This window comes from Onthophagus taurus, chromosome 2 (genome assembly GCF_036711975.1).
Source record: "Onthophagus taurus isolate NC chromosome 2, IU_Otau_3.0, whole genome shotgun sequence".
Lineage (NCBI taxonomy): Eukaryota > Metazoa > Arthropoda > Insecta > Coleoptera > Scarabaeidae > Onthophagus > Onthophagus taurus.
This window is the reverse complement of record NC_091967.1, coordinates 2537767-2564159: the sequence shown is the minus strand read 5'-3', so window position 1 is coordinate 2564159 and position 26393 is coordinate 2537767. Positions and strand designations below refer to the sequence as shown.

Genomic DNA, 26393 nt, shown 5'->3' with positions numbered 1-26393 from the left:
CACTGTGGGTTCTAACTAGTTTTATCCTACTCTCTCTCTCAAATAATAAACGGGTTCTCTCTAATATCGATATTTCAGTCGATAACCGCAGTTATCTATTTTATTTTAAAAATTTATCTCTCGTAAATAAGCAGTGTTATTAAAGTTAATTTAGGAAAACAATTTTTTTTTTGTTGTTACTCATAAAACGAGTTAATTTGATTTTGTATTAATTAAATGAATTTTTTGTCGAACCTGATTAATATTCTTTTGAACCTGAACTTGCCCGAAACCCTGAGTTTTTAATAAGAGTCTCTTAAAATTAAAGAAACCCAAATTTATAGATTAATAACTTGTGTATAAAACATCACACAAGTAAAACAGCACAATATCTATTAACAAGGATATTATGTTTTTGTAATTTTCGTTAATACGGACCTGAACAATTCACGCCATAGTTTGGGGCGTTTGGGGTTCGTAAACTACCCGTTTACAATACCGTCTTTGTTTGTTATATTTATGACTGCAATTAAGTCATAAAAACCACCAGATATATCGGAAGCTGTACTAAAAGCACAGAATCAAGGTCCGTTGAGTAAACATACTGTATAAAGTTAGTTTGATAACCTTATACTATGAACGTATCCGTCTTTAGAGACGTCTGGTAAACCCAAATGATTCTAGTTCTAGGTAGGTATAGTGTTAGTTTTATATAGTTATTTAATGTGTGTTAGTTATTTAATTGTTATGCAGTGCTAGACCCAGAATCATTCGGGTTTAGCCGTCTTAAATGATACCCCAATAAGTCTTAAGAGACGTGCAGCTAAATCCGAATATAATAAATTCCATATAACCAATACTCAGCGGACTTTGGCACAGAAAATAACCAAAAGTAGTAATAGCAACATACCTCGGTAACTCACTATAATATGGCATCCTTAAATCTTTTAAGATAAAATTAAAACAATTTTTATATTTATGCATATAACGAATGATTTATATTTATTTTCAAATATATCATATTACAAAATTACTTAAATTTTACATAAAAAGAAACCCTTAAATCATTTTATTGCGGTCTTCTAAAAGCAGCCCCCGCATACTTAGCCATCGGACCCAATTCTTCTTCAATTCTCAAAATTTGGTTATATTTACAAGTTCTTTCCGATCTGCACGGAGCCCCTGTTTTAATTTGACCGGTCGACAACCCAACTACCAAATCAGCAATGATAGTATCTTCGGTTTCTCCGCTTCTATGCGAAACCATAGTACCCCAACCGGCCTCTTTGGCCGCTTGGAACGCATCTAATGATTCGGAAAATGTACCAATTTGATTCACTTTTAGTAACAAACAGTTGCAAGCTTCGCGATCGATAGCCATTTTGATCCTATCTTTATTGGTTACTGTTAAATCATCACCGACGATTTGAATTGAAGTCTCTGCAGTGAAAGCGTTCCAAGCGTCGAAATCGTCTTGGTCAAAAGGATCTTCAATTGAAACAATAGGAAAAGTTTTCAATAAATCTTTGTATAAATCTTTTAGTTTTGCCGAAGGTAAGTATTTGCCTGCATCGGTGGCTTTAGGATTTTTAAAATCCATGTTGTATTTTCCTTTCATGAAAAATTCGGATGCCGCGACATCCATACCAATTTCAACTCTTCCCGTGTAACCAGCTTTAGCTATAGCATCTTTTAAAAGATTCAACACGTCTTTAGGTTGCGCAATATTTGGGGCAAAACCACCTTCATCGCCAACGGCAGTTGCATCTAAACCATATTTAGTTTTAATAATGTTTTTCAAATGATGGTAAACCTCCATTCCCATTTGCATAGCTTCCGCAAACGATGAAGCCCCAGTTGGTAGAATCATAAATTCTTGGAACGCTAATTTATTTCCAGCATGAGATCCCCCATTGATGACATTAAAAGCGGGTACAGGCAGAATTAAAGTCTTATTTTTCGCTAAATCCGCAATATGACGATACAAAGGAACACCTCGTTTCCCCGCCCCTGCTTTTAAAACAGCCAAAGAAACCGCCAAAATTGCGTTTGCACCCAATCGGGATTTCTTTTCAGTTCCATCAAGTTGAATTAAAAATTCATCGATATCGCGTTGATTCGTTTCGCAAAAGTTTTCTTTTAATAAAGCAGGGGCGATTTCATCGTTAATATTAGAAATCGCTTTAAATACACTTCTTCCGTGATATTTTCCAGGATCTTCATCGCGAAGTTCCAAAGCTTCATAAATGCCTAAAACAAAAAAGAATTAGGTTAAGTTTTAATTTTAAATTTAAATGTCAATTTTGACGTTTTAAACTGTCAATGTCAATTTGAGGTTAATTTAAATTTAAAGTGTTTTATTTTGATCAAGAAGAAATATAACCTCAAAAATATTTTTTAGATAAGAAATAAAAATATTCTCAAATCTGTTTCTGATAATAAGGTTTCTACCTGTACTGGCTCCTGATGGTACAGCAGCTCTAAAAAGTCCCAATTCAGTAATTAAATCGACCTCAACGGTTGGATTTCCTCGGGAATCAAAAATTTGTCGAGCGAAAATACTTTTGATCGGCATTTTGGTTGAAGAAAAACGACGATCTAAAATCATAAATGAGTGTAAAATCTTTGAAAGTAAACGGTTCCTTTTCAACATATTTAAAAGTGTTAAAAGCGACGTTATTCGTTATTGGGATAGGGCGTAATCGTAAAAATAGAATTCTAATTAAACTTACTTAGGTGAAAACGCACAATACACTCCTTTTCGAACGAGAATCGGATTCAGACTGACCGAATTTTGACCTTTTTAAAGTACTCAAGTGACGTTTGAAGGTCTTGTCAATGTCATCTGGAATGTTATTAAAAAAATCAGGATTTCATAAGATTTCGTTTTCGTAAATATTTTTGTAATAAATTGAGACATTTTTTGACGTTTTAAAACAGCTTTAAAAGTTTCAAACAAGAAATTTCCAAACTTTCAGTATATCTTATAATAAATTGAAATTGTGGATTTCTTGGATTAGTTATGTAGTTGGGTTACTCGATCATAGATGGCGTTTAAAAAAATTGTGATTAAATTTAGTTTAAAACATATTAAAAAAATACTGAATTAATACAAATCTGTTATTAGTTATTTTAAAACGGTTTCATCCACTAAAAATTAGACATTTTTCTCTGCTATATTGAGACATTTTAGATTATTTTTTTAAGAAATACATTTTTCAGGAATTTTTGAACTTAATTTCAAAAAACGGTTTCTTCCAGAACAGAAAAATCAATATATAAATATTTAATCCATTTTGATGAATCCATTTCTATGAAAACCTTCAAAATTTCTTATTCAAAACAATTTAACTAAAACCCACCTGGAAAATTGGAAACTATTTCTCAAACTGTTTTATAATTAAACTTCACACTTTGTCGTTTTAGTAAGAAAATTATTGTGTTCGTAGTCAAACAAAGTTCAACATTTGTTCAAATTCTCACAAGTTCATTAAATGTTTGATCCCTTTAAAAACGAATTGTACGGACGAAATGATTTATTTCCTTCATCACATTCACCGAGGAATCATAAATTTAACGAATTTGATAAAATGGAACGTTGGGTTGGAAAAACAGCGATAGTAACGGGCTCAAGTTCTGGGATTGGGGCTGCTATAAGCGAAAAATTTGTCAAACTGGGAATAAACGTCGTCGGATTAGCTCGAAGAATGAATTTACTTGAAAAATTATCTGAGAAAATATCTCAAAACACCAATTTAAACGCAAAGTTTTATCCGTTACAGTGTGATATGTCTAAAGAAGAAAATATTTTGCAAGCTTTTTCATGGATAGAAGATAACGTGGGTCCAATATCAATTATGGTTAATAATGCAGGAGTTTATATGCCAACAACTATTATAAGTAAACTTAAACAAAAAAACAAATTTGAAATAAAACATAGAACATAAATAAAGTTTTTTGATCAATTTTTAGATGGGGATTCTAATTCTTGGCGAATAACCACCGATTTAAATGTTCTAGCTGCTTGTATTTGTACAAAACTAGCTATAAAATCAATGAAATCCCACAATATTGATGATGGTCAAATTATTAATATTGGAAGTATTTCTGGTTATTATGTTCCATACGTTGATCCGCCTGTTTTGAACATATATTCATCATCAAAATTCTGCTTAAGATCTGTTACAGAGACTTTAAGAAGAGAATTGCGCTACTACAAATCCAAAATACGAACAACAGTAAGAAAAATTAACAAAAAAAAAGTATTTAAATTCTTTTTCTTTTATATCTTATCAGTACATCGCCCCAGGTTTAGTGGCTACCGATTTATTAGCAGTTGATGACTCTTCAGATACTGACGGAATGGTTAGTGATGAAATCCCAATGTTAAAATCAGAAGATGTTGCTGATGTCTGTGCTTTTGTGCTTTCCACGCAACCGCATTGTCAAGTAATCCTATAATAATCGTTGTTACTACAAAAATGGGTTCATTATTACCTTTGTTTCATATTTTTAGTTACCTGAAATTGTAATGAGAGTAGTCGGAGAAGAAATTTAAGATTACATTTAAATTCAAATATCAAATTGTATTTAGTGCTTAGAAACACCATTTTAATAAAGTTACGTGAAATTACTAATAATAAACTGATAATTGAGTAGAAATAACGTTTTTTTGTTCCTCTTTAAAATTTTTGAGGTTATATTTTGTGGGTTAGGCAACCAACAAAGCGTTTTAGTTCAATCCGACATAAACAATCAATAAGCACAGTTTTTCGTTAATTAATCATATTTAAAAGTAAGATAAGATTCTCGATTAAGTTTTTTCGAAGAAATGGACGGATTTTCTTCTAAAAAACCAAAAAATGAAGGTGAGTTACCAAAAAATTTTTTTGAGGTTAAGTCCCGGACCACTGTTTTAATTCAAGAATTTTTTATAAAATTGTGTTTTTAAACGTATTTACATTGTTTATTCTTCAATTTAACCGATAATTTACTAAATTAATAATAATTATTAATAAAAAAAAATCTTTATTTATTGCTAACTTCACGCGGACTTTAAACGTCAAATTTGTCAAATACGCGTGGTTAACCTAAAATTAAATTATTTTTTAAAGTTAGTGTGTTAAAAAGTGTAATAAAAATGTTACGGAGACAAGCTCGTTTACGTCGAGAATACCTGTATAGAAAAACCATCGAGGACAAACAAAAAAGTATACAAGATAAAAAGAATCGAATTAAAAAGAGTTTGGAAAATAACACAACCATACATGGTGACCTTCAAAAGAAAGCTCTCCATTATCAGAAAAAGCTCGAATGGGAAGACGAGGGTCCTGAAGCGGCCGTAAAAATCGGCGGTGAAAGTGGCGGTACTTTCGCTAATTCTCAAGACGATGAATACCGTTACGCTGGCGTTGAAGATCCAAAAATTGTTATTACAACATCGAGGGATCCCAGTTCACGATTAAAGCAATTTGTGAAAGAGGTTAGGTTAATTTTTCCAAACGCGCAACGTATGAACAGGGGGAATTACGAGATGAAACAGTTAATCAGTGCTTGTCGCGCGAATGATGTTACTGATTTTATCATCGTTCATGAACATCGTGGAGTTCCCGATGGTTTAGTTATTTGCCATTTACCTTATGGACCTACGGCGTATTTCAATTTATCGGATGTTGTAATGAGGCATGATATCCCAGATATAGGGACCATGTCTGAACAATATCCACATTTAATTTTCCATAACTTTAAGAGTACTTTGGGTGATAGGGTTACATCTATTTTGAAATATTTGTTCCCTGTGCCTAAGGAAGATTCAAAAAGGGTTATAACATTCGCCAATCATGATGATTACATTAGTTTTCGACATCATACTTATAAAAAAAGAGATAATCAGGTAAGATTTGAGTAAGTTTTGTTGGAGGATGATGTTTTTGTTTGAATTTTAGATTGAATTGGATGAAGTTGGACCTAGATTTCAGTTAAAACTTTATCAAATCAAATTGGGCACTTTGGATGCTATTAATTCAGCTGATACGGAATGGGTTTTGAGGCCTTTTATGAATACGACGGTGAAAAGGCGATTTTTAAGCGATGCTGATGGATGGGATCAAGAATAAAAATTGATTTTTTTTATATGACTGTTATTTTTAATAATAAAAAAAAAATAAATAAAATTACAGTGATTTTTATAATGTTATAATGGTGCAAGGGAAAGTGAGATTGTTAGTAAGAGTCAACTCTTACTAAAAGTATCAGTAACAGTTGATTTAAAAAAAAACATCAACTTTTGCTAGGAAAAGTTAACTATGCCTGCTGTAGTTTAGTAAAAGTTGTTTCACAAATGCTGCTCTGTGCGCACACTCAAACTTTTTGGAAAATGAAGTTCCTATGGATAAAACAATAGCTGTGAGGATTGTTGCAACTTCACAATCACTTGGAAGTGGACAAGGATTTTTTAAATGCTTTTGCAACACTAAATGCAAATCCATGAAGTGCAAGTGTATGAAGAAAGTGTCACAAATTTTTGCCTTGCTGTAATACATAGCTTTGTTCATTGGGACTGCACTACTTGCACTAAGCAGTTTGGTGCAGATGTTGTGTGTTCGTTGGGGATAGTGTAGTTTAGTGCAGTTGTACTCATATTGCTCGTTGGACCACGCGCAGTGCAATTTCGTGCAGCTAGTGCAAGTTAGTGCAGATTTTGTTGCAGTGTAATAGGTGCAGTGTAATTAAGTGTAACTAAAATGGCGGAATATTTGGAAGCGTGTTTTGTAATAATATTAAATATTAAGAAATAAAACCTTATAATAATTAATATTATAAGGTTATATTAGAGAACACAGTACAGGGTGTCCCAATTTCGATGTCCGCATAGGCTACCTCCGAAACTAAAAGAGATAGAAAAAAAGTAGCTTACATGTCATGATCTCGTTTTTCGAGAAAATGCTAATGCCGAAAACTCCGAACAGCTATCGTCTTTTGTTTTCGCCCTATCGGCAAAAACTGAAAACTTTGCGAAAACGACAATCGCGAATATCTCACTTATTATCAAAGATGGAGTATTATAAATAAAACATTATATGGGCAATTTTTTACGAAGAATTCAGTGGCGTAAGTAGAATTTTTTCCCATCTTTTATTTTCGAGATTTTAGACGTAACTTTATTTTTTTAAATGGAAACCATAGTTGGCTATGACCTAAAATAATTTGTTATTTTCTTCTGATAACAAATATATATAGTTTGTGGGGCATATTTCTTATAGTTATTGAATAATTAACAAAAATTCATTTTGTTCTATCTAAACATAATGTATGTATTTAAAAGTTAATGTTGCTATGGTGATAACCATACATACTATGATGGAACATAATGTATCAAATAATTGCCAAAGTTTGTATTTAAAAATTCGATAACAACTCTGGCATTATGAGCTGGTATGATGCACCAGCATGTTAGGTGTCAAAGTATAACAAAACTAAATAAAACTTTACAATGAACTTCGAAAATTATGAAAATGTAACATGATGGAATGCTATATGTTATCAGATAAGAATGCGACGTTAGCCGCGGAATTATATTTCACAAGGTATTCAGAAAGAAGACAACCGCACGTAAGAACCTTCAGCCGGTTAGCAGAAAATTTAATAGATTTTTGGTCCATCCCCAAACCACGTGCAAAAACATACCAAAATGGCCTGCAAGAGGATGAAGTCAATGTGTTGGCTTCACTTGCGATAAATCCATCAACATCTTGCAGAGAAATTGAACAAGACGTCTGACCCAAAAACCGCTGCTTCCGAATATGAAAGAAAAATATGTATAAACCATCCAAAGCGGGCCTAACTCATTATTTACGTGCAGGAGATGTCAATCTAAGATTAGAATTTTGTAGATGATGTTTAGAAAAATTAAATAATCTGCTGTTTGTTCAAAATGTCATCTGGACCAATGAAGTCTCTGAGTGTTCAAAGAAGGTTGAGGTTCAATGTATGGTGTGCCCTTTTAGATAATAGAATGTTGGCATATAGTATCTACCATAAAAACTTAAACTCAGGTAATACCTCAATATATCAAGGCAGCACATTGTGCCTTTGGTCGACAATTTGCCATTAAATAAGTCTCAAATGATATATTTTTAATATGACGGAGCACCAGCACATAATGCCAGAGTTGTCAGTGAATTTTTAAATACTACTACAAACTTTGGCAATAATTGGAAACAATGGGCACGTTCAGCCGGTGTCAACTGTTAAGTTGCTATATTAGCAGTCGCGGCTGAACGATATGCTAAGTCAGCGCTGTTACGCAGCAGTTTAGTAAATATCTCAGCGTAAGTAATCTGCGCTTAGTTTGTCAGCGGTTGTGAAATTCTAGGTTAGGATTAATATTTTTTGTTTCTCCCCATTAATTTTGAAAACTGGCAGAACTGTATAAAATGAAATGAGCCTTAAAATCAACATCATCATCCATTATCTCTTGTAATAACACAAAATTTTCAAAAATATTATTGTTGGCCATAGTTTTAGGTTATGCTGAACTGCTAATTCTCAATTGCTTGTTCAGCCGATTTCGTTCCGCTGTATTAAAGCTCATACAACTAGCTGACTGATTTAATTCAACTGTTGACACCTGCTGAACGTACCCAATGTTTTCCATCGTGGCATTGTTATCACCATAACAACATTAAGTTTTAAATACATAAATAGTTTTAGAAAGAACAAAAAAAATTGATACATTATGTTCCATCATAGTATGTATGGTTATCACCATAGCAACATTAACTTTTAAATACATACATTAGATTTAGATGGAACAAAATGAATTTTTGTTAATTATTCAATAACTATAAGAAATATACCCCACAAACTATATATATTTGTTATCAGAAGAAAATAACTTCTAAAAACTAACTTCTAAAATAAGAAATATTTTAAGTCATAGCCAACTATGGTTTCCATTTAAAAAAATAAAGTTACGTCTAAAATCTCGAAAATAAAAGATGGGAAAAAAATTCTACCTACGCCACTGAATTCTTCGTAAAAAGTTGCCCATATAATGTTTTATTTATAATACTCCATCTTTGATAATAAGTGAGATATTCGCGATTGTCGTTTTTGCAAAATTTTCAGTTTTTGCCGATAGGGCGAAAACAAAAGACGATAGCTGTTCGGAGTTTTCGGCATTAGCATTTTCTCAAAAAACGAGATCATGACATGTAAGCTACTTTTTTTCTATCTTTTTTAGTTTCGGAGATAGCCTATGCGGACATCGAAATTGGGACACCCTGTACATTCAATCCCAGTAGAAAAAGGACAAGAATTTTATAGTTTTGAAGATGGGCGAATAAAGAAAATAAAAAAATTGATTGGGATGATGCCAAAATAAGATTATTGCTGCATCTCTATAAAGAAAAGAAATCTTCAGTACATTGCATCTCCTCTCCAAATAGAGTACAATTGGAAGAGTCTTGAAAGAGGCTATAAAAACAAATTCTTAACATCAAAGAAAACTGGAAGAGGTAAAATATCCTGCCCATATGAAAGGGAATTAGAGGATATTTTAGCAAAGCGTCACTCTATACAACCCATTTGTACCTTAGGGAGCTCGCCAATAGAGAATATCGTTGATATTATTGAAAAAAAGCGAAAACCAGATTGTGCAATAGAAGAATGCATAGAAGATGAACAAATTGAACGTTTCAGTTTCTGAAGCCGAAAGATGCTTTACACCAACAGTAACAGAACCTCCAATCAATTTAACTGACCAAGTGGTGATTCAAGAAATACAAACTCCATCCCGTAAGAACATACAGTGCGTTTCAAAAGTAACGGATAATTTATGAAAAAATCGCTGAAATGGGTCTAAAGATTAAAATTTTTTGGTGTATATTTCAAATTTTTTAAATCCAACCCCATTTTTTATATCGGAATTTGAAACGAGATTTTTTTCTGAATTATATACAATAAATATTAGTATAATAATATTATTCATAAATATTATTCATTCTCTCGTCAATCTTTGGAAGTAATGTCCGTTTCTTGTTAGCACTTTGGTTTTGTCGAACTCTATGCTGTGTCCTCCTTTGTGGCAATGCTCTGTGACTGCAGATTGTTGGATCTTCCTTAGTCGGACGTCCCTCTCATGTTCCTTGATGCTGCACTCGATGTTATGTCCAGTCTCGCGCTTCCTTTAATAGGGTTAGTTTGTCTTTGGCTTTCGGAAGAGCGTTTTGTATTTTGCCGTACCGTACCGTATCGTACCACGATATTATTCTTCTTCAGACGCCTCGCAATTCGCTCTGTCACACCTGAAATATAAGGAAGGCAGATAAAACCGGCTGATGTCGTACTTACCGAGTCATCATTCTGCAGCACATCTTCTAGGATCCTCTCTGCTCGCTGGAATAAGGCTTGAATCACGGACCTCTTCTGTTGTGGGTGGTGGTGGGATGTAGCCTGCAAATACCTATTCGTATGCGTCTTCTTTCGATATACTCCCAGTTTCATGCCCCCATCTGTCTTCCTAGTGACTAACACATCCAGGAATGGCAACTGTTTTGCAGTGTCTGTTTCCATGGTAAATTTTATCATGGGGTGCTGTGAATTGAGGTGGTCTAGAAATTCCTGGAGTTGCTCTTTTCCATGTTGCCAGATCACGAAAATGTCATCGACGCAACGGAGGCATAGCGTCGGTTCCAAGGACTCTTCTTTAACGCTTCCTCTTCAAACATCTCCATGTAAAAATTGGCTATCACAGGAGACAGAGGTGATCCCATGGCTGCCCCTTCGCATATACTACACACTTTTCTAACCTGCAACCGTGCACTTACACTTAATTGCACTATGACGCCATATTAGTGCTATGTCGTGTAGAGTAGGGAAGTCCCAACGAACAAAGCTAATGTCTACTAATAAAGGTTTTGTCTTTTTATGTGTTTTTTGTTAGCTAGTCCTTGTAAAAAGTCAACTTTTACTACCTCAGGATAGTGAGAGTATACTTTCCTTAGGTATACTCAACTCTGACTAGTAAATGTTGATCAAAATTCAACACTTGAAAGAGCAGTAAGTATCGATTTTACCCAGGCAGAGTCAACTTGTACTACAGAATCGACTTTCCCTGTAACATAATATATACATCATCCCAATCCAAGTCTACCCCAAAAAATATTTTCTTCTAAACGATAAAATAATCTTAAAAATTTTAGATTTGGAAGTAACTGGAGTTTCAAGAAGTGGAAGAGTTCGTAAAAAATCCTCAAAATTAATGGATTTTGAATCTCCAGATGAAATCGATAAAAATTTTAAACGACAACAAATACAAAGGAAACAAGAATCCCATGATTTTCAAGCGCGTCAACAAAAAGAGAAAGTTTTTGTGTCTCCGAAAGAAGAATCAATGCCGGAAGAAAATGTTTCAATGGAATACGACGATTCGTTCATGCAAGATTCTGGTTCGGAATTTGATGCGTCTCAATTCGAAGGTCGAACCGAATCGAGTGAGGAATCTGCTGATTCCGATAGCGACTATGACAACGAAGAGACCGCAACGGGTTTTCGACGGTTAGACGAGGGTCCCACAGGTCAAAGTTTGTATTCGGACAAAAAAAAGAAAAAACGACTCATTATAAGAGACGGTAAAATTGTAGGTCGGAAAGGACAAAAAGGTGGGTAAAAAAGGATTTTTTATGGAAATGAACTAACCCCCAAAAAATAATTATTCAGTACTCAATTGCTAAAAAAGGGCCAGGTATTATTGTCTCAAAACTATTTTAATTCTTTAGTAGTCTTGGTTGTAGATAGACGATTTATTCAATTATTTTTTCCTTGCTTCTTTATTAAGTCTAAACTAAAATTAAAAAATTAAGAATAGCAAATTTTTCTAGGTAAATCCGATCAATTACAATCTGGGGCAAAAGGTAAACCCAGTACAACAAAAAAATCTCCTCAAAAATCACCGCCTGCCCCTCTAGCATCTTTTCAGCTTGGTTTACCCACAGTGGGGCACTCAACGGCATCGCCTCCAAGCCCAAAAGGTAAAGACTCTTCAGGAAAAGCAATTGGAATTAAACCCATCGACGTTGCAGCTCATTTGAAACTACTTGGCGAAAATTTAACTTTAATTGGAGTACGATTGATGGAACATGATGTAAATAACCTTAAATGCTATAAAAAAAGAAAAAATGTAAATTCAATTTACGTTTTAGGGACAAATTGCTGTTTCTGGGAGTTTATCAGTTCTATTGGACTCATTGGTTTGCTGTTTGGGGCCTTTGTTGTGCTTAACCCAACTTATTCCTGAGTTACAAGAAGGATGTATTACTCCAGAAGAACATTTAACCAATTTGGATCATGTTGCTTATATTATGCCTGGTTGTTAATTTAGAAAATTATGTCAAAAAGGTATGAAAATATATCATTTTCTTAAATTTGAAATGTTTTCTTTAAACATTAGACCTAGAACTAGAAACATTTGGGATTATTTGCGGTTATTAATGTAAACTGAATTCATTGATTAAAGCGGGAAAAAGTCAAGAATCATCATGTGGCTTAAAAATCGACGATTTTTTTTTAATTACCTTAAAACACGTAACAAATAAAAAAAAAAGTACGGAAAAGTGTAAAACTTACCGAAAAATCACTTTTTTCGTATGATTTAAGCATAAATTAATTAATTTTCGTAAAGAAAACGACGTTTTATAAAATTGACATTCAATTTTGACAAATTGTTGTGAAGTTGGTTACAGTTAGTAACATTGAATTTGTGTCACATTGACGTTTAAACTTTATTCAAAAATTTATTTAAATAATAAATTTATGGAATCAATTTCAATAACACTACTTCCAGAGAAGAAAATTTAAGTGAATTGAAGTTTTTTATATTTTATTATATCCACATCTCAAATTGTCACATTGACAACTAGAAAAATTAATGACGTAACGTCACCAACTTCAACTGGATCCATAAAATGTTACTAAAATGTCATTACAGTATCGGATGCTGTACTGACACAGCACCCGTTTGAGTATAATAGAACTCTGAGCAATTTCTCTTATTTCGGGATGAAACATATTTTTCAGGTGAATACATTTTGTGTTTTGACAATTCTAATTGTCAATTCAAATTTCTATTTTCAAGTGTTACCAACTGCTTCATACCTATTTCCCTACATTGTCAAAATTTATTATGTTTTTTTTTAAACAAAAAGAATAAAAACGCGAATTAGAAAAAATAGCATAAAAAATACGTTTCGTAAGACTTAAAGCACTCTTTAAAGACTTTCCTTGATTATAAGTTACAAATTTTGTCATTTTATTTTCCACCAAATTAAACTAAAATAGTTAAACGCAAAGTAAATACAAAAAAAGTTTGGACATTTATTATCACAGAGTATACATCGCATAAACTAATACAAAAGATTCCACAGACAAAAGAAAAAAACAAGTAATTAAACGTATTTCAAAAAACAGCAATGTAATATCTAAAACAAAATTTTAATTCATCATTTTTGTGTTAAACATTAAGTTTGTTACCTTCTAAAAGTTGATTCAAACAATGAAAATTTATTATTTATTTATTTATTTAAATTTCATGTTAGATTCAACAAATAAAAGGTAAAATTCATATAATAAAAAGAAAATAACTCGCCTTAACTTATTAAAAATGATTTCAATCAGGACACATTGATGGTGGTAAAGTGCAACAAGCTCTTCCGGAAGGTTTCATCCCTGGGGGATGGTTAAAGCAATGAGCTCTACATGGAGCTTCATATAAACAAGGTCCCCCGGGAGGTTTCCAATGCTTACATCCGGGTCGTGTACAACACTCCGGAGGCGGTAAAAGATTAGGTACACTTATATCTTTCTTACCTCCCGGCGGACATGGCATAACCTGTGCTCTCCAAACACCGATCGGATTACAACATGGTGGCGGGCATAATCTCATTTGACAAGGTTTAAACCCGGTTGGACACCCACTATCGTAATGAGTTCTCGGCTCTATTTTGATTTTTTTGTAATCAGCACACGGTCTCTTCCCATCTCTACCGCAAGGACCTTCGTGTCCTGTTCTCGGTGGAGTTCCCTTTTCATCAGACATAGCTTGTTGATGATAATCAACGTTGAAGTTGTTATAGAAATTATCGTAACGACTGCCTGGGTTGGTTTCTCGTTCTTTTTGGGCCATTTGCTGAATTTAAAGTTAAATACATATATTAATATTAGTTAGATTTATTATTTATATAATAAAATATAATTTGTTGAATAAAAAGAAAATGAAAATTTAAGACGTTCTATTTTTGATATAAATAAGATACAGGATATGAATTATTCAAAAAACAAACTTTAAACTTAACTTATTAGTATTATAATTTTTTTTTTTTGAGATATTGTTGTGTTATAAAGAGTCAATAAGCTTCCTCAATTCTATCAAGATCTACAACAATAATGTTTTATTCTAAACATATTTGTACAAATCAATTAAGACCACATTCTTAATTGATCTGTTATAAATATAATTAATTAAGTGAATACAAACCTCTGGTGTTGGTGGCTGTCCTTTTAGACAGGGCATACATAATGGTTTAACTGGTTGTGGTACTGTGGGTAATGGTCCATGTGGAGGACAGGAAAAACACACTTGAGCAAATGGTCTCTTGGTAAAATCATCATCTTCTTTATCGTTATTGGAGTTGCCATTCGGTGGACAACAAGGTGGACACGGTCCACATGGTGGTGCAGGACAGCAAGGACCACAACTAAAAGCATAAATTATTGTAACAAATAAATATAAAATTAAAAAAATGAGAAAATACCAATCGTCGATTGCATCTACAAGCGTTTTTAGCTGACCGAGAAGACTCGCTCTGTTCGGCATCGTGATCCTGTTGTGACAGCCAATTTAAACAAAACTAATAATTTTAATAGAAATTATAATTTTTGGGGCCGAAAAATGATATTAAAAAACGTGAATTTTGAAAGGTTGTTTAGGATTTTGTTTTAAACATTTTTGTAAATATATAAATAATATCTATGGTAACTATACATTTTTTATTTTATAATGTATACTAGCTTTGTTTGGTATCTTGCACTAACGTACACCAGTGCACACTTTTCTTAAAAATAGTGTTTGGTAGACTGGTGCAAACAAGTGTAGATAGTGCCGCCGCGTTTGGTAAGCGATTGAGTTTTAAAAGTGCAGACACTTTTCACACCAACTCACCGGCAAGTGTAGGAAGTGTAGTGTAAGTCGACATAACCTTTAAGACATTTAGTTTTTTGAAAGTGTCAAAGTTAGATTTATTTAAACAAAAATAAAATATTGTAAGCTAGTAAAAACAATAAATAACAGTTTGATTTGTAAAAAACGTTCTATTCAATTAAAAGTAAAAACCCAATAGGAAGTTCTCCGGTTAAATATAATGGCTAAAATTGAAAGGAGGGAAATATGTAAAAAGTGATGACGGTAGCCAAGTATTGGCACAAAACATAGAGAGTAAGTAAGATTTTTTAAACTGTACATCATAATATTTGGGAACTACATCCTCAAAGTATTTATCGATTCAAGTTCTTTTATCTTTTTTACTTAAAAGTAAAAATACATTTTCTTCATCATCGCTGTCCAATTCTTCAAAAATCATATCATTGTCTTCACTTTCGGTGTCAGACTCTAATAGGGTCACTACAGGCAACATTTCCTTTTTTGATTTATTCATCTTGATTCTTTGATCAATAATAAATTATTCAACTTCCTACAGAAATAATAAAGATTACATAACCTATAACTGTCATAATAATCCGTTTTACCAAACACCTAAAATTGTTACACTTATGCACTTTGAAAATGTGTTGAAAACTGAGAGTTGTCAACTGCACTACACTTGCTACACTAGGAGTATTTATAGCAAGTGTACCAAACACAGCTACTATATAAAATATATGGGAAAGCTACGAACGTTATTTCTGAAGCTTGCACATTACACAAGATCATACGGTTTCCTTCTCTTCAATTTTCGGTCTTGGTATTGGTCGTGCAGCAATGAAGAATTTCTGAGTTGTCGTGAATAATTCTTTCTAGCGAGTTGCTGGTACACTCTCTTATCAGTGCGGAGTCAGACGTGTAGGCCTGAATTGCCTTTAACGCGGCCCGACTGTCTGTGAAAATGTTTATGGATGCACCTTTCTGTCCCTTCTCTAGGTTCAAAGCGGTGCAGAAGTTTATAGCAAGAACTTCTGCTTGGAAAATTGTTATGTCCGAGCTGAGGAGCAGTTTAATGTGGCTATTTGGTCCACTGATGTCCATACCAACTCCGGATCTAACTGTCTTTGAAGCATCGATGTACCAGGCTCAGTGTTGTTAAATACCCGGGTATTTATTTTCAAGGGTAAATTTCCTGGATATATACCTAGGGGTATTTACCCAAGATGGGTATTTTGAGGTATTTATAAAATTTAATTTAAATTGTGTTGATGGCAGTTTTGCAAGCACTTGAAGAATGAAGGGTCGATTATCGATATACCAAACTTATTTATAACATCTACAAGAATGCTACAATGCCGGTAAAATTGCATGAAAGTACTGAAGAGAGTAGAAGTAGTGAAGTACTGATTGTGAGTAAAACAAGGCGATACACTATTGAACCCAAATTGTTCATCACAGTCCTCAGAGTGCATTTAAACAACAAGCTTGCAACCAAAAAGGCATAACCATTGATTGCAAATGCTTAAGTAATTTGCGCTACGCGGATGATATAGTTCTTATACCGGATAGCGGTGTGCAGGAGTTGGGCTAAATATCAACGAGGCGAAATCAAAATTTATGATAAATCTTGTTCCCAGCTCAAACATCAACATTGGGGATAATTTGATTGAGAGGGTTGACAGCTATGTATATTTTGGCTAAACGGTTCGTGTATCGAGAGATAATCAAACAAGCGAACTGAACAGAAGGATCGCACTTGTATGGGCAGCCTACGGGAAACTTAGAGACATCTTCAAGAGAAAAGGCCAAGAAAAGCTTTCAATCAATACGTGTTTCCTGTTATGACATAAGGCTCCGAAACTTTAACATTAACGGTAGCCACTACCAGGAGGATCCAAGTAACGCAAAGATAGATAGAGATGTCGATCCTGGTTCTAACTCTGAGGGACTACATACGAAATGAAGACCTATGAAGAAGAATTGGCGTAAATGATGTGATCAACATTGTGGCAAAGCTTAAGTGGAACTGAGCAAAACGGTTACTTGAGTGGAGACCGCGAGCGAACAGACTAAGTAGACGTCAAAAGAATAACCAACAATTGGATTCAGACAGCACAGAATAGTGGAGGTCTATGTCCAACAATGGACGCAGAGGGCTGCTTGATGATAATAATCATAGTAACTTGATCTAATCTAAATTACGACAGATTCGTCTAATGATAATACGTCTTTGATTGTTGACAATTCCTCGTCTTCAACGCCCTCATCATCTCCCTCTTCATATTTTTTTGGAATTTGATATATTTTTACTGGAATCACTTTTATACCCACTGTTTGGGTATTTACCTTGGGCCGGGGTAAATACCCGGATAAATACCCATTTTAGAAATACCTACCCGCCGGGTATTTACCCAGCGCCCATCACTGGCCAGGCTAGGGCTCCTCTTTTTTAGTTGAGGCCCTCCCTTCGCCCAATGATCCCTGCTTCTAAATATGACCTTATACGGCTGGTTGAAATTGTATTCTGTCGGTATAAGATCCATTTTAATTTCAATCAGGTGATTTAGACATGGGTACTTGAGGATTTACTGGTATAGGTACTTGAGGACCCCTTATGTTAAGACATGCTAACCGCTGGATTTGTGCCAGTTGTTGTTGTGCTGTCTTATGTTTTGTTTTTGGCCATGGATCTGAACATGGGTCTGATTATTGCTACGTAGGCCCAATGAGTCATTTGTGGTTTGAGATCCCAGTTCCTTCGTAGGAAATTGACCTATCACGCTCACATTCCTTCACGCTATAATTAGGGTTTCAAAACAAAACTTACCTATCCCAACATTCTTTCACGCTTTAATTGTAGTTTAAAAACAAAACTACCTGTCTTAACATTCCTTCACGCTATAATTAGGGTTTCAAAACAAAACTGACCTGTCCTAACATTCTTTCACGCTTTAATTAGGGTTTCTTCACGCTTTAATTGGAGTTGCAAAAGAAAACTACCTGTCTTAACATTCCTTCACGCTATAATTAGGGTTCAAAACAAAACCGACCTATCCTAACATTCCTTCACGCTTTAATTAGGGTTTCTTCACGCATTAATTGGAGTTGCAAAAAAAAACTACCTGTCTTAACATTCCTTCACGCTTTAATTGGGGTACAAAAGAAAACCGACATTCCTTCACGCTATAATTATGGTTTCAAAACAAAACTAACCTAACCTAACATTCTTTATCCTGGATGATTAACATTTCAAAAGAAAACTGACTGCAACATTCCCGGGAGGATGGTTGACATTTGTAAACAAAACTAACCTTATCCAAAATTCTACCTGAAACTCATATTGCCACAGATATTGCAGTGCTTCGGCCTCAAGCGGCTTTGGTAATTGACGCCGGAATATCGAAGACCAGCATTTTAAGAATATTAAAGCGCAACAAGTATCACCGAGGTGATTTTGAAAATCGATTAATATTTTGTCAATGGGCACAAGAACGAATGCGGATGGACGTCAATTTCTTTGGTAACGTGCTATTTTCGGATGAGTCACCTTCACAAACAAAGGACAAGTCAATAACCATAACATGCACTATTGGAGCGTTGAAAATCCGAGATGGTTGCGTCAAGTAGAACATCAACGACCTTGGTCGATTAATGTTTGGTGTGGCATAATTGGTGATAAATTATGCGAGAAGTACCGGAATTTTTTAGATGACGTCTTACCAACGTTACTTGTGCATTTGAACAGGGAAGAAAGACAAAATATGTGGCTGCAAAATGATACTTGTCCAGCACATTTTTCACATATTGGAAGGGGAGATCCAGTTTCCTGGCCATATCACCTGATTTAACACCTCTTGATTTTTTTTCTGGTGCGTCCTTAAGGATAATGTTTATCCGACTACGCCAGAAAACATGAAAGAGCAGATAAGAAATGCATGCAGAAATAGTAGCCAAGAAAACCTTTTAAGATGTAAGAAAGTTTTAATGGAAGGATTAATAAATGTATTGAAGTGAGTGGGGAAATACACTGTTGGACATAATTCACGAGCACACCCTATATAATCTGAACGCGTGAAGATAAATCCATGATATTTGCGGAGCACAAAGGTTTACTGTAGACGAGTTTATTCATCGAGTTTCGAGTTGTTCCGTCGCGGCATTGTTGACTGAGTCGCTCTTCCAAGTGGAACATTCCGTCGCTATGGAGACCGAAGTGGATGGAAAATACCGGTCGTCTTTAGTGTGGTGTGAGGAACCACATTGTTATCGTACTCTGTGCGCAATGGATGGGCGATCGCGTTACTTAAGCGAGTTTGAGCGAGGAATGGTTGAGGGTATGCACATTGAGGGTGTATCGTTCCGTGAAATTGCGCGTCGTCTCGACCGGTCGTTATCGGCAGTGCAACGGGTATGGCGAGAATGGTCTGAGGTAGGACGTAGGTACCTTCAGCCGCGGCCGGGAGGGCCCTGCGTGACCCCAGCACACGAGGATCGCACTCTTGTGCTCAGCGCTCTAGCGTTGTGTGAGTCCTCCTCAAGGCAACTTGGAGCTGTTTGGCCACCGGCAGGGGAAGGTGCACTCACTACGCGAACTGTACGGCGGCGTTTGGTAGATAGTGGACTGCGCGTGCGTCATGCGAAACAGCGGATTCCAGTAACATCCGAGCACCGCAGCATACGTCACGAATGGGTCAACGCTTTTCCGACGAATCAAGATTCGAATTGAGCATCGGTGATGCGCGAATTTTAGTTCGTCGGAGACGTGGTGGTCGTCTACTCGAGCAGTGCGTGCAAGAATGCCCTATCCACCGACAACCGAGCATTATGGTTTGGGGTGCTATTACACATGGTGGACGTACACGTCTGCTGCGTGTATAGCAGACCATGACGGGTCAACGATACGTAAATGAGGTGCTACGGTCCGTTGTGCTTCCCTACGTTCAGCGGCTCCCAGGTCTGCTATACATGCACGACAACGTAGGACAGCACATCGGGCGTATTGTACAGACCTTTGTGGAAGAGCACTGTATAGGAATGCTTCCTAGGCCAGCTCGTTTTCCGGATCTGAATCCAATCGAACATGTTTGGAACATGGCTGGTCGGAGACTTCTACGTTATCCGGCTTCCTCGGTTAACGTTGAAGAGCTATGGAGGCGAGTTGAGGTGGCATGGTTGGCCATCCCTCTTGCTACAATACAGCGACTTATAGACTCCATGCCACGTCGTGTAGCGATGGTACGCGAAGCTCACGGGGGATACTCTCGCTCTTGATGTTTCTCCTCCCAGCAGAGTTGTGCCGCTCTCCATGTAAGAGTAAGTTACACTACTTTAGTACTAGTTCCATACCAAATTTTATTGCGCTAGACACACGCGTTCAGATTATACAGGTGTGCTCGTGAATTATTTCCAACAGTGTATTTTTTTAATTATTTTACTTTTATCCATAGATTTAGATTTTGCAATCAAAAACATAGGGTACCATTTAAAAAATTGGCCGTGACCTTCACATGACCTTGAAAATAAGGTCAAAGTCAAAAAATTCTATCGTTATATGGTTTCACACAGAACAACTTTCATTTGGTTGATTTTTATGTAAAATGAACCGTTTTCGAGATAATCGCTTGTCTCACGTTAAATGGACCAACCTGTATACACAGTGACAACGATAGAGTAAAATTTCACATCATACAACAAAAACGAACACAGTTCCAGTTTTTTGTGACAACCTGTATTGGGGCTGTTGACGAAAAACATATCAAAATCTCACCGAAGTGCAGCTTTCTTCTGGAATTATAAGCACTTTCACAATCTGGTTTTGACGGCATAAAATAGGTACTAATGGAAGAGTTTTGGATAAGAAATATTCCATTTTATAACCAATTGATCTCTAACATTCCTCCTCTAGAGCCAGTTTATGAGTCAACATTTAGATTTCTCTCTGTATTGGTAGGAGATGATTTTATGAAACCATTCTATTCTTTAGGACTCGAAGAGTGGTTGAAAACATCGTTGAAGAACTTTAAGATAAAAATGTTCCTTCTTGTTATTATTAATGATATAATTCTAACAATCAATAACAAATCAATGTCGAATCACATTTAATAACTTCAAAATAAAAAATTACATACTTAAAAATCCCCTTTTTACATTAATATTCAACAAAAATAACATATCTTATTCTTTTTTTCACGTTTCAGATAAACATAAATTCATACATTTCCATTAAAGTTTGCATGGAAGATAACCCTAGAAAAAAAATCAATAAAAGTGTTATAAAAAAATCTATAGATGTAATTTTTATTATTTACCTTTGGTGGATAGGGTGGTGGACAAATGGGACACGTCGGTATACAGGGTGGTATTACGGGATAAATTATGTTTAAGACAGGCTCAGGGCAACACTGTACTGGAATGGGATCCAAAGGGCACACTGGTGGTGGTGGACCAGGACAAACAGGGATGGGGATCATTGAACAGATACGAGCACCAGGTGGTGCCAAAACTGGCGGTGGTTCTGGTTGGCAACATGGTTCGTAATGCGACATTTTTTTATTTGTATTTTTATTTTAACTTTAAAAATTTAACTTTAAATTTTGAGATGTCAAAAAGAAAATTAATGTCAAATGTGTTTATTTACATAATATTTTTGTTTTACTATTTCATTTCAAAGGAGGCTATAAATACACAAAAATATAATTCGATCAAAGTACTTTGGAAAAACAAAATTTAAAAAGATCCCTGGGTAATAACAACAAAATCATTTAGTTTTTTTCGCACCTTCCTTCAAGAAACACGCGTATCTTTTGCTCTCGACTTTTTTAAATTATTTCAAAATTTTCTGGTTTACCTTACGGTCCTTACCTCACTGATCTTATTGAAGATGTCTTGCCCACCACCAAAGCCAGCCCCTTGCTGCGTTCCTTGCGTACCGTGTTGCGCCCCTTGCCCACCCTGTTGCCCACCGTGCTGTCCACCAGGTTGTCCACCGTGTTGCCCGCCAGCATGTCCCTCTCCACCACCGGTTTGCGTTTATGTACCATGCTGTTCTCCTTGCTGTGCCCCATGTTGTCCACCACCTTGCCCACCAAAGGTAAGAACTAACTTATTTTAGAAAAAATATTGTTAATCTATATTTCGTCTTTTAGTGTTGATTGTAGGAAGAGATTAAGTGGAAGTCCGATAAAAGAAATGGTTTGCAGGATATTGATGATAAGAAGGGGTTTTGATAATTACTCATGAACATGATAGAGGTGAAGACTACGAAGAAATTAATGAATAACACGAATGATTTAAGTGAGGCTATGATTTGCAAACTATTATAAAAATGATAAAAAAATTAAATAAATCTGTATAAATATATTCATGTTGTTTTTCTAACAATTTGCAAAATATTTCGATACCATTTTTTTGACTTGGGTCATGGTGTGCAATCTTACTACTATAAAAATGTAGACCGAGATTTAGTACCCTCACAATCCACTGGATGACGTTGTAGACTGAATTTGCAGCAATCTGCATTATCTACACAAACAAAGCGCTTGTAACCATAGAAAAATTTATGTGTAACGTCAAACTCAGAGGTGAAAGCAAACGTCACATTTTTGTTTTGTCGTTTAGTGTGATAAGATAACCCCGTTGTATAAGCAAATTTTCTTCCTTACGTTCTTTTGGCTTAGTGTTTTATATCCTTTAGTTAAGTATTTAAATAAGTTAGGGCCATTTTACCACCTCTTGATAAGTTTATCCGATAGATAAATTGGCGCTCTCATCCAGCTCTCAGCCAATGAGAGAATTGGGAAAACTTTAAATTAATATTTTTTCCTATTTATTTGGAAAATGCGCTTTACCTCTTCAAAATAAAGTAATGGTATAAACCGGTATAGAAATACCTATATTTAAATTTCGCGCTTTAACTTAATTAGTTCCCTCACAATCCCCTTGGGAGCGCTTGTACCAAAAAATAGTGGGGAGATGACCTTCTATATACATAATATATATAATTTTTCTATGACTTGGGTTGACTTGCTTTGAAGTTGGGTTGCTTTCCAGTTATGCTTTTATTAGATTAGGTTCTTTAGCTTTCTAGGTGGGTTATATTCCAGTTGGATCGATTTCGGCATAAGTTTCTTGTATAATAGACGCCACGAGAGCTGGCAGTAAATCATCATTTTCCGCTCTTACAAATGCCATACGTAGTTCACAAACCGCTAGAGAGTAATGTGTGTTGGAAAGAGATAGCATTAGTTTAATATGTCTGTTGTACAATTCAAATGGCCACTTCGAAAAAGTACGTCTGTTCTTCTAAGGGATGTCACTCTATAATTATAACCTCAAATCGAAACGTCTTGTGAGCGTTGTCATGAATCTGTTAGTGTCTTCACAAGCCGAAAATGTTTTCTTTGAAAGGAAAACCATTAAATAATATCTTTGACAATGTTTGACATATAACCTCCATTACTGACATAACCTACATTTAAATGTATGTGGTAAAATAATCTAAGTCGTACGTTCATATCTTGATTCATACCTTTGATTATACAGGGTGTCCCACCTAAGTTGCCTCGGTCCATAGCCGAATTATGATTGAGTTTTTCAAAAAATGTTCCAGATAAAAGTTGAATCGAATCATATTGTACATATTTTAAAATTAGTTTCAGTAATGGCGGACTTCCGCTTCTACCGGAAATGGATATCAACTTTGTTATTTTAAATGGAACAGATTGTATATTATTGCATTTTTGGATTCTTTGTGAAATTTCAATGGTACTTTGTTAAGGATACCTTAGGTCTAACTGGTATCGTTTTTGAATTATATGACGATTTTCGAAAAAAATGACATTTGCAGCTTCTTATAAATTTGGCAATATTGCCGAAAGTGTGAAAGCTAGAAAGATTTGGTTTTCTGTTTTGGATTAACAATAAAAGAATACACGTTTGCTAATAGAAAATTATGCATTTATATTACGGAATTCTTAAGTAGGGATCTGTAATTTTCGAACTTTTTAATCATGGATAACTTATTTTTTTTAAATGGAACAATATACCAATTTTTGCATAACTGGATGTAAAATTTAATTTCCTTTCAGTTTTATACAGGTATCATGGTGTCTATCTTCAACGGTTTTGAAGATATTCCCGATTTTTCAGTTTTTTACAATAGATATGTATTGCGAAGTAGGCTTAGGACTGGTAAAATGAAATGGACGCTTTGCAATACTATTAAAAATTGAAGTAGGCTTGGAAAACAAACTAGGTAAACTGTCATTACTGTTCCACGCATTAGAACTGTCATTAGTGTTCTACGCATTAGAACTGGTTTTCAAAGTATTATTTGTTAACATAATAATTAAAAATGTCACATACGCGGAAAGAAATAGTCGATATGGTTTTCGTTCTCGGCGAATATAACAAGAACGCTTTGTTAGCGTCAAGACTTTACGCACAACAATATCTGGAAAGATTTACAAATACTGGATCCGTAAAACGTACTAAGCGCAACCGTAATAACTCCGTACTTACGGATGAAAACCATTTGCACGTATTGTTAGCTGTGCAAGAAAATGCAGAATCTAGTGTGCGTGAAATAAGTAGGAGGACAAACATCAGTAAATCTTCGGTACACAGGATTTTGAGAAAATATAATTATCATCCGTATCGAATCCAGTTGCACCAGGAAATTACTGAAGGCGATTGCGAAAGCAGGCTGTTATTCTGTCAGTGGGCAATTGAAAGAACTAATCTTGATGCCAATTTTTTCGGACAGGTGATGTTTTCGGATGAAGCTACCTTTCACAAAAATGGGTTTGTGAATCGTCACAATTGTCATTATTATAATACAACAAACCCCCATCGATTCCTTGCAACGCATAGCCAGTACAGATGGTCAGTGAACGTTGGGCAGGTGTCATTGGAACGCATATCATAGGCCCTTTCTTTCATAATCAACATTTGACGGGTAGGATTTATTTAGAATTTTTAGAAAATAGTTTGGGCGTTCTGTTGGAAAATATTCCACTAGCTATTCGTTAGTAGATGTGGTTCCTACACGATGGTGCTCCACCGCACAATACCGCCCAAGTACGTCGGTATTTGGATGTGTCCTTTCCGGACCGCTGTTAGATGGCCTCCGAGATCGCCAGATCTTACCACTTGCGATTTCTTTTTATGGGGTTTCATTAAAAGCAAGGTTTATGAGACATCACCAACTACTCCTGACGATATGCGTCAACGCATTGTAAGAGCTTTTCAAGAAATCACACCAGAAATTCTCAGAAATGTGCAAAACTCCTTACAAAAACGATTTCTATTATGTAGTGAACAAAACGGACAACATTTTGAACATTTGATGCAATAGTGTTTTTTTATTTGTGTTTTGTTTCCAGTGGTCTTGTTGTGTTTTTTAACTTTTTAAGCATGCCAGTAATATTTCTGCCAGTCCCAAGCCTGGTAAAATGCGAGGGGAAGGTGGCCGGCGCTGCGAAATACGTATCTATCGTTAAAAACTGAAAAATCGGGAATATCTCCAAAACCGTTGAAGATAGACACCATGATAACTGTATAAAACTAAAAGGAAATTAAATTTTACATCCAGTTATGCAAAAACTCATATATTGTTCCATTTAAAAAAATTAAGTTATCCATGATTAAAAAGTTCGAAAATTACAGATCCCTACTTAAGAACTCCGTAATATAAATGCATAATTTTAGCAAACGTGTGCTGTTTTACTGTTAATCCAAAACAAAAAACCAAATCTTTCTAGCTTTCACAGTTTCGGCAATATTGCCAAATTTATAAGATGCTGCAAATGTCATTTTTTTCGAAAATCGTCATATAATTCAAAAACGATACCAGTTAGACCTAAGGTATCCTTAACAAAGTACCATTGAAATTTCACGAGGAATCCAAAAATGCAATAATATACAGGATGTTCCATTTAAAATAACAAAGTTGATATCCATTTCCGGTAGAAGCGGAAGTCCGCCATTACTGAAACTAATTTTAAAATACGTACAATATGATTCGATTCAACTTTTATTTGAAACATTTTTTGAAAAACTCAATCATAATTCGGCTATGAACCGAGGCAACTTAGGTGGGACACCCTGTATATAATATGGATTGAGCTAACTGAATATATCTACTAACAAAAATGTTGCTCAAGGTGAATAGACGCAGATGGAAAGCGATAATGTGAAAGTGTAACAAAGATAGATATAT

At 35.0% G+C, this 26393-nt stretch overlaps 5 protein-coding genes and 1 long non-coding RNA gene across 9 annotated transcripts; 4 read left to right on the top strand and 2 right to left on the bottom strand.

The window, feature by feature from the left end:
* Positions 1-946: 946 nt before the first annotated feature.
* On the bottom strand, positions 947-2823 carry LOC111420826 (enolase-like). Its single transcript, XM_023053871.2, has 3 exons — positions 2712-2823; positions 2431-2577; positions 947-2229 (listed from the first exon to the last, which is right to left on the bottom strand). Exons 2-3 carry the CDS (start codon positions 2552-2554, stop codon positions 1049-1051), a joined length of 1305 nt encoding a protein of 434 aa, XP_022909639.1. The 5' UTR covers positions 2555-2577; positions 2712-2823; the 3' UTR covers positions 947-1048.
* Positions 2824-3343: 520 nt separating this feature from the next.
* Positions 3344-4613, top strand: LOC111420830 (farnesol dehydrogenase-like). Its single transcript, XM_023053877.2, has 4 exons — positions 3344-3879; positions 3952-4217; positions 4276-4428; positions 4496-4613. Exons 1-4 carry the CDS (start codon positions 3474-3476, stop codon positions 4535-4537), a joined length of 867 nt encoding a protein of 288 aa, XP_022909645.2. The 5' UTR covers positions 3344-3473; the 3' UTR covers positions 4538-4613.
* Positions 4614-4690: 77 nt separating this feature from the next.
* On the top strand, positions 4691-12404 carry LOC111420827 (nuclear ubiquitous casein and cyclin-dependent kinase substrate 1). 4 transcript variants are annotated; one of them, XM_023053875.2, is made up of 6 exons: positions 4691-4847; positions 11184-11564; positions 11625-11642; positions 11862-11894; positions 11949-12124; positions 12183-12404. In XM_023053875.2, the coding sequence occupies exons 1-6, from the start codon at positions 4811-4813 to the stop codon at positions 12354-12356; spliced, it is 819 nt and encodes a 272-aa protein (XP_022909643.1). In that variant the 5' UTR covers positions 4691-4810; the 3' UTR covers positions 12357-12404. The 4 variants fall into 4 exon arrangements, with proteins under 4 accessions (XP_022909643.1, XP_022909642.1, XP_022909641.1 ...); XM_023053874.2 differs by having other exon boundaries at positions 11862-12124; XM_023053873.2 differs by having other exon boundaries at positions 11184-11642.
* LOC111420829 (U3 small nucleolar ribonucleoprotein protein IMP4) lies at positions 5025-6164 on the top strand. Its single transcript, XM_023053876.2, has 2 exons — positions 5025-5872; positions 5925-6164. Exons 1-2 carry the CDS (start codon positions 5120-5122, stop codon positions 6093-6095), a joined length of 924 nt encoding a protein of 307 aa, XP_022909644.2. The 5' UTR covers positions 5025-5119; the 3' UTR covers positions 6096-6164.
* A 925-nt stretch (positions 12405-13329) lies between the features above and the next one.
* On the bottom strand, positions 13330-14985 carry LOC111420821 (DBF4-type zinc finger-containing protein 2 homolog). Its single transcript, XM_023053866.2, has 4 exons — positions 14790-14985; positions 14513-14732; positions 13625-14164; positions 13330-13457 (listed from the first exon to the last, which is right to left on the bottom strand). Exons 1-3 carry the CDS (start codon positions 14849-14851, stop codon positions 13646-13648), a joined length of 801 nt encoding a protein of 266 aa, XP_022909634.1. The 5' UTR covers positions 14852-14985; the 3' UTR covers positions 13330-13457; positions 13625-13645.
* A 6264-nt stretch (positions 14986-21249) lies between these two features.
* LOC111420822 (uncharacterized) lies at positions 21250-22534 on the top strand. Its single transcript, XR_002707130.2, has 2 exons — positions 21250-22265; positions 22321-22534. It is a non-coding gene; the product is annotated as an uncharacterized lncRNA (long non-coding RNA).
* Positions 22535-26393: the final 3859 nt, after the last annotated feature.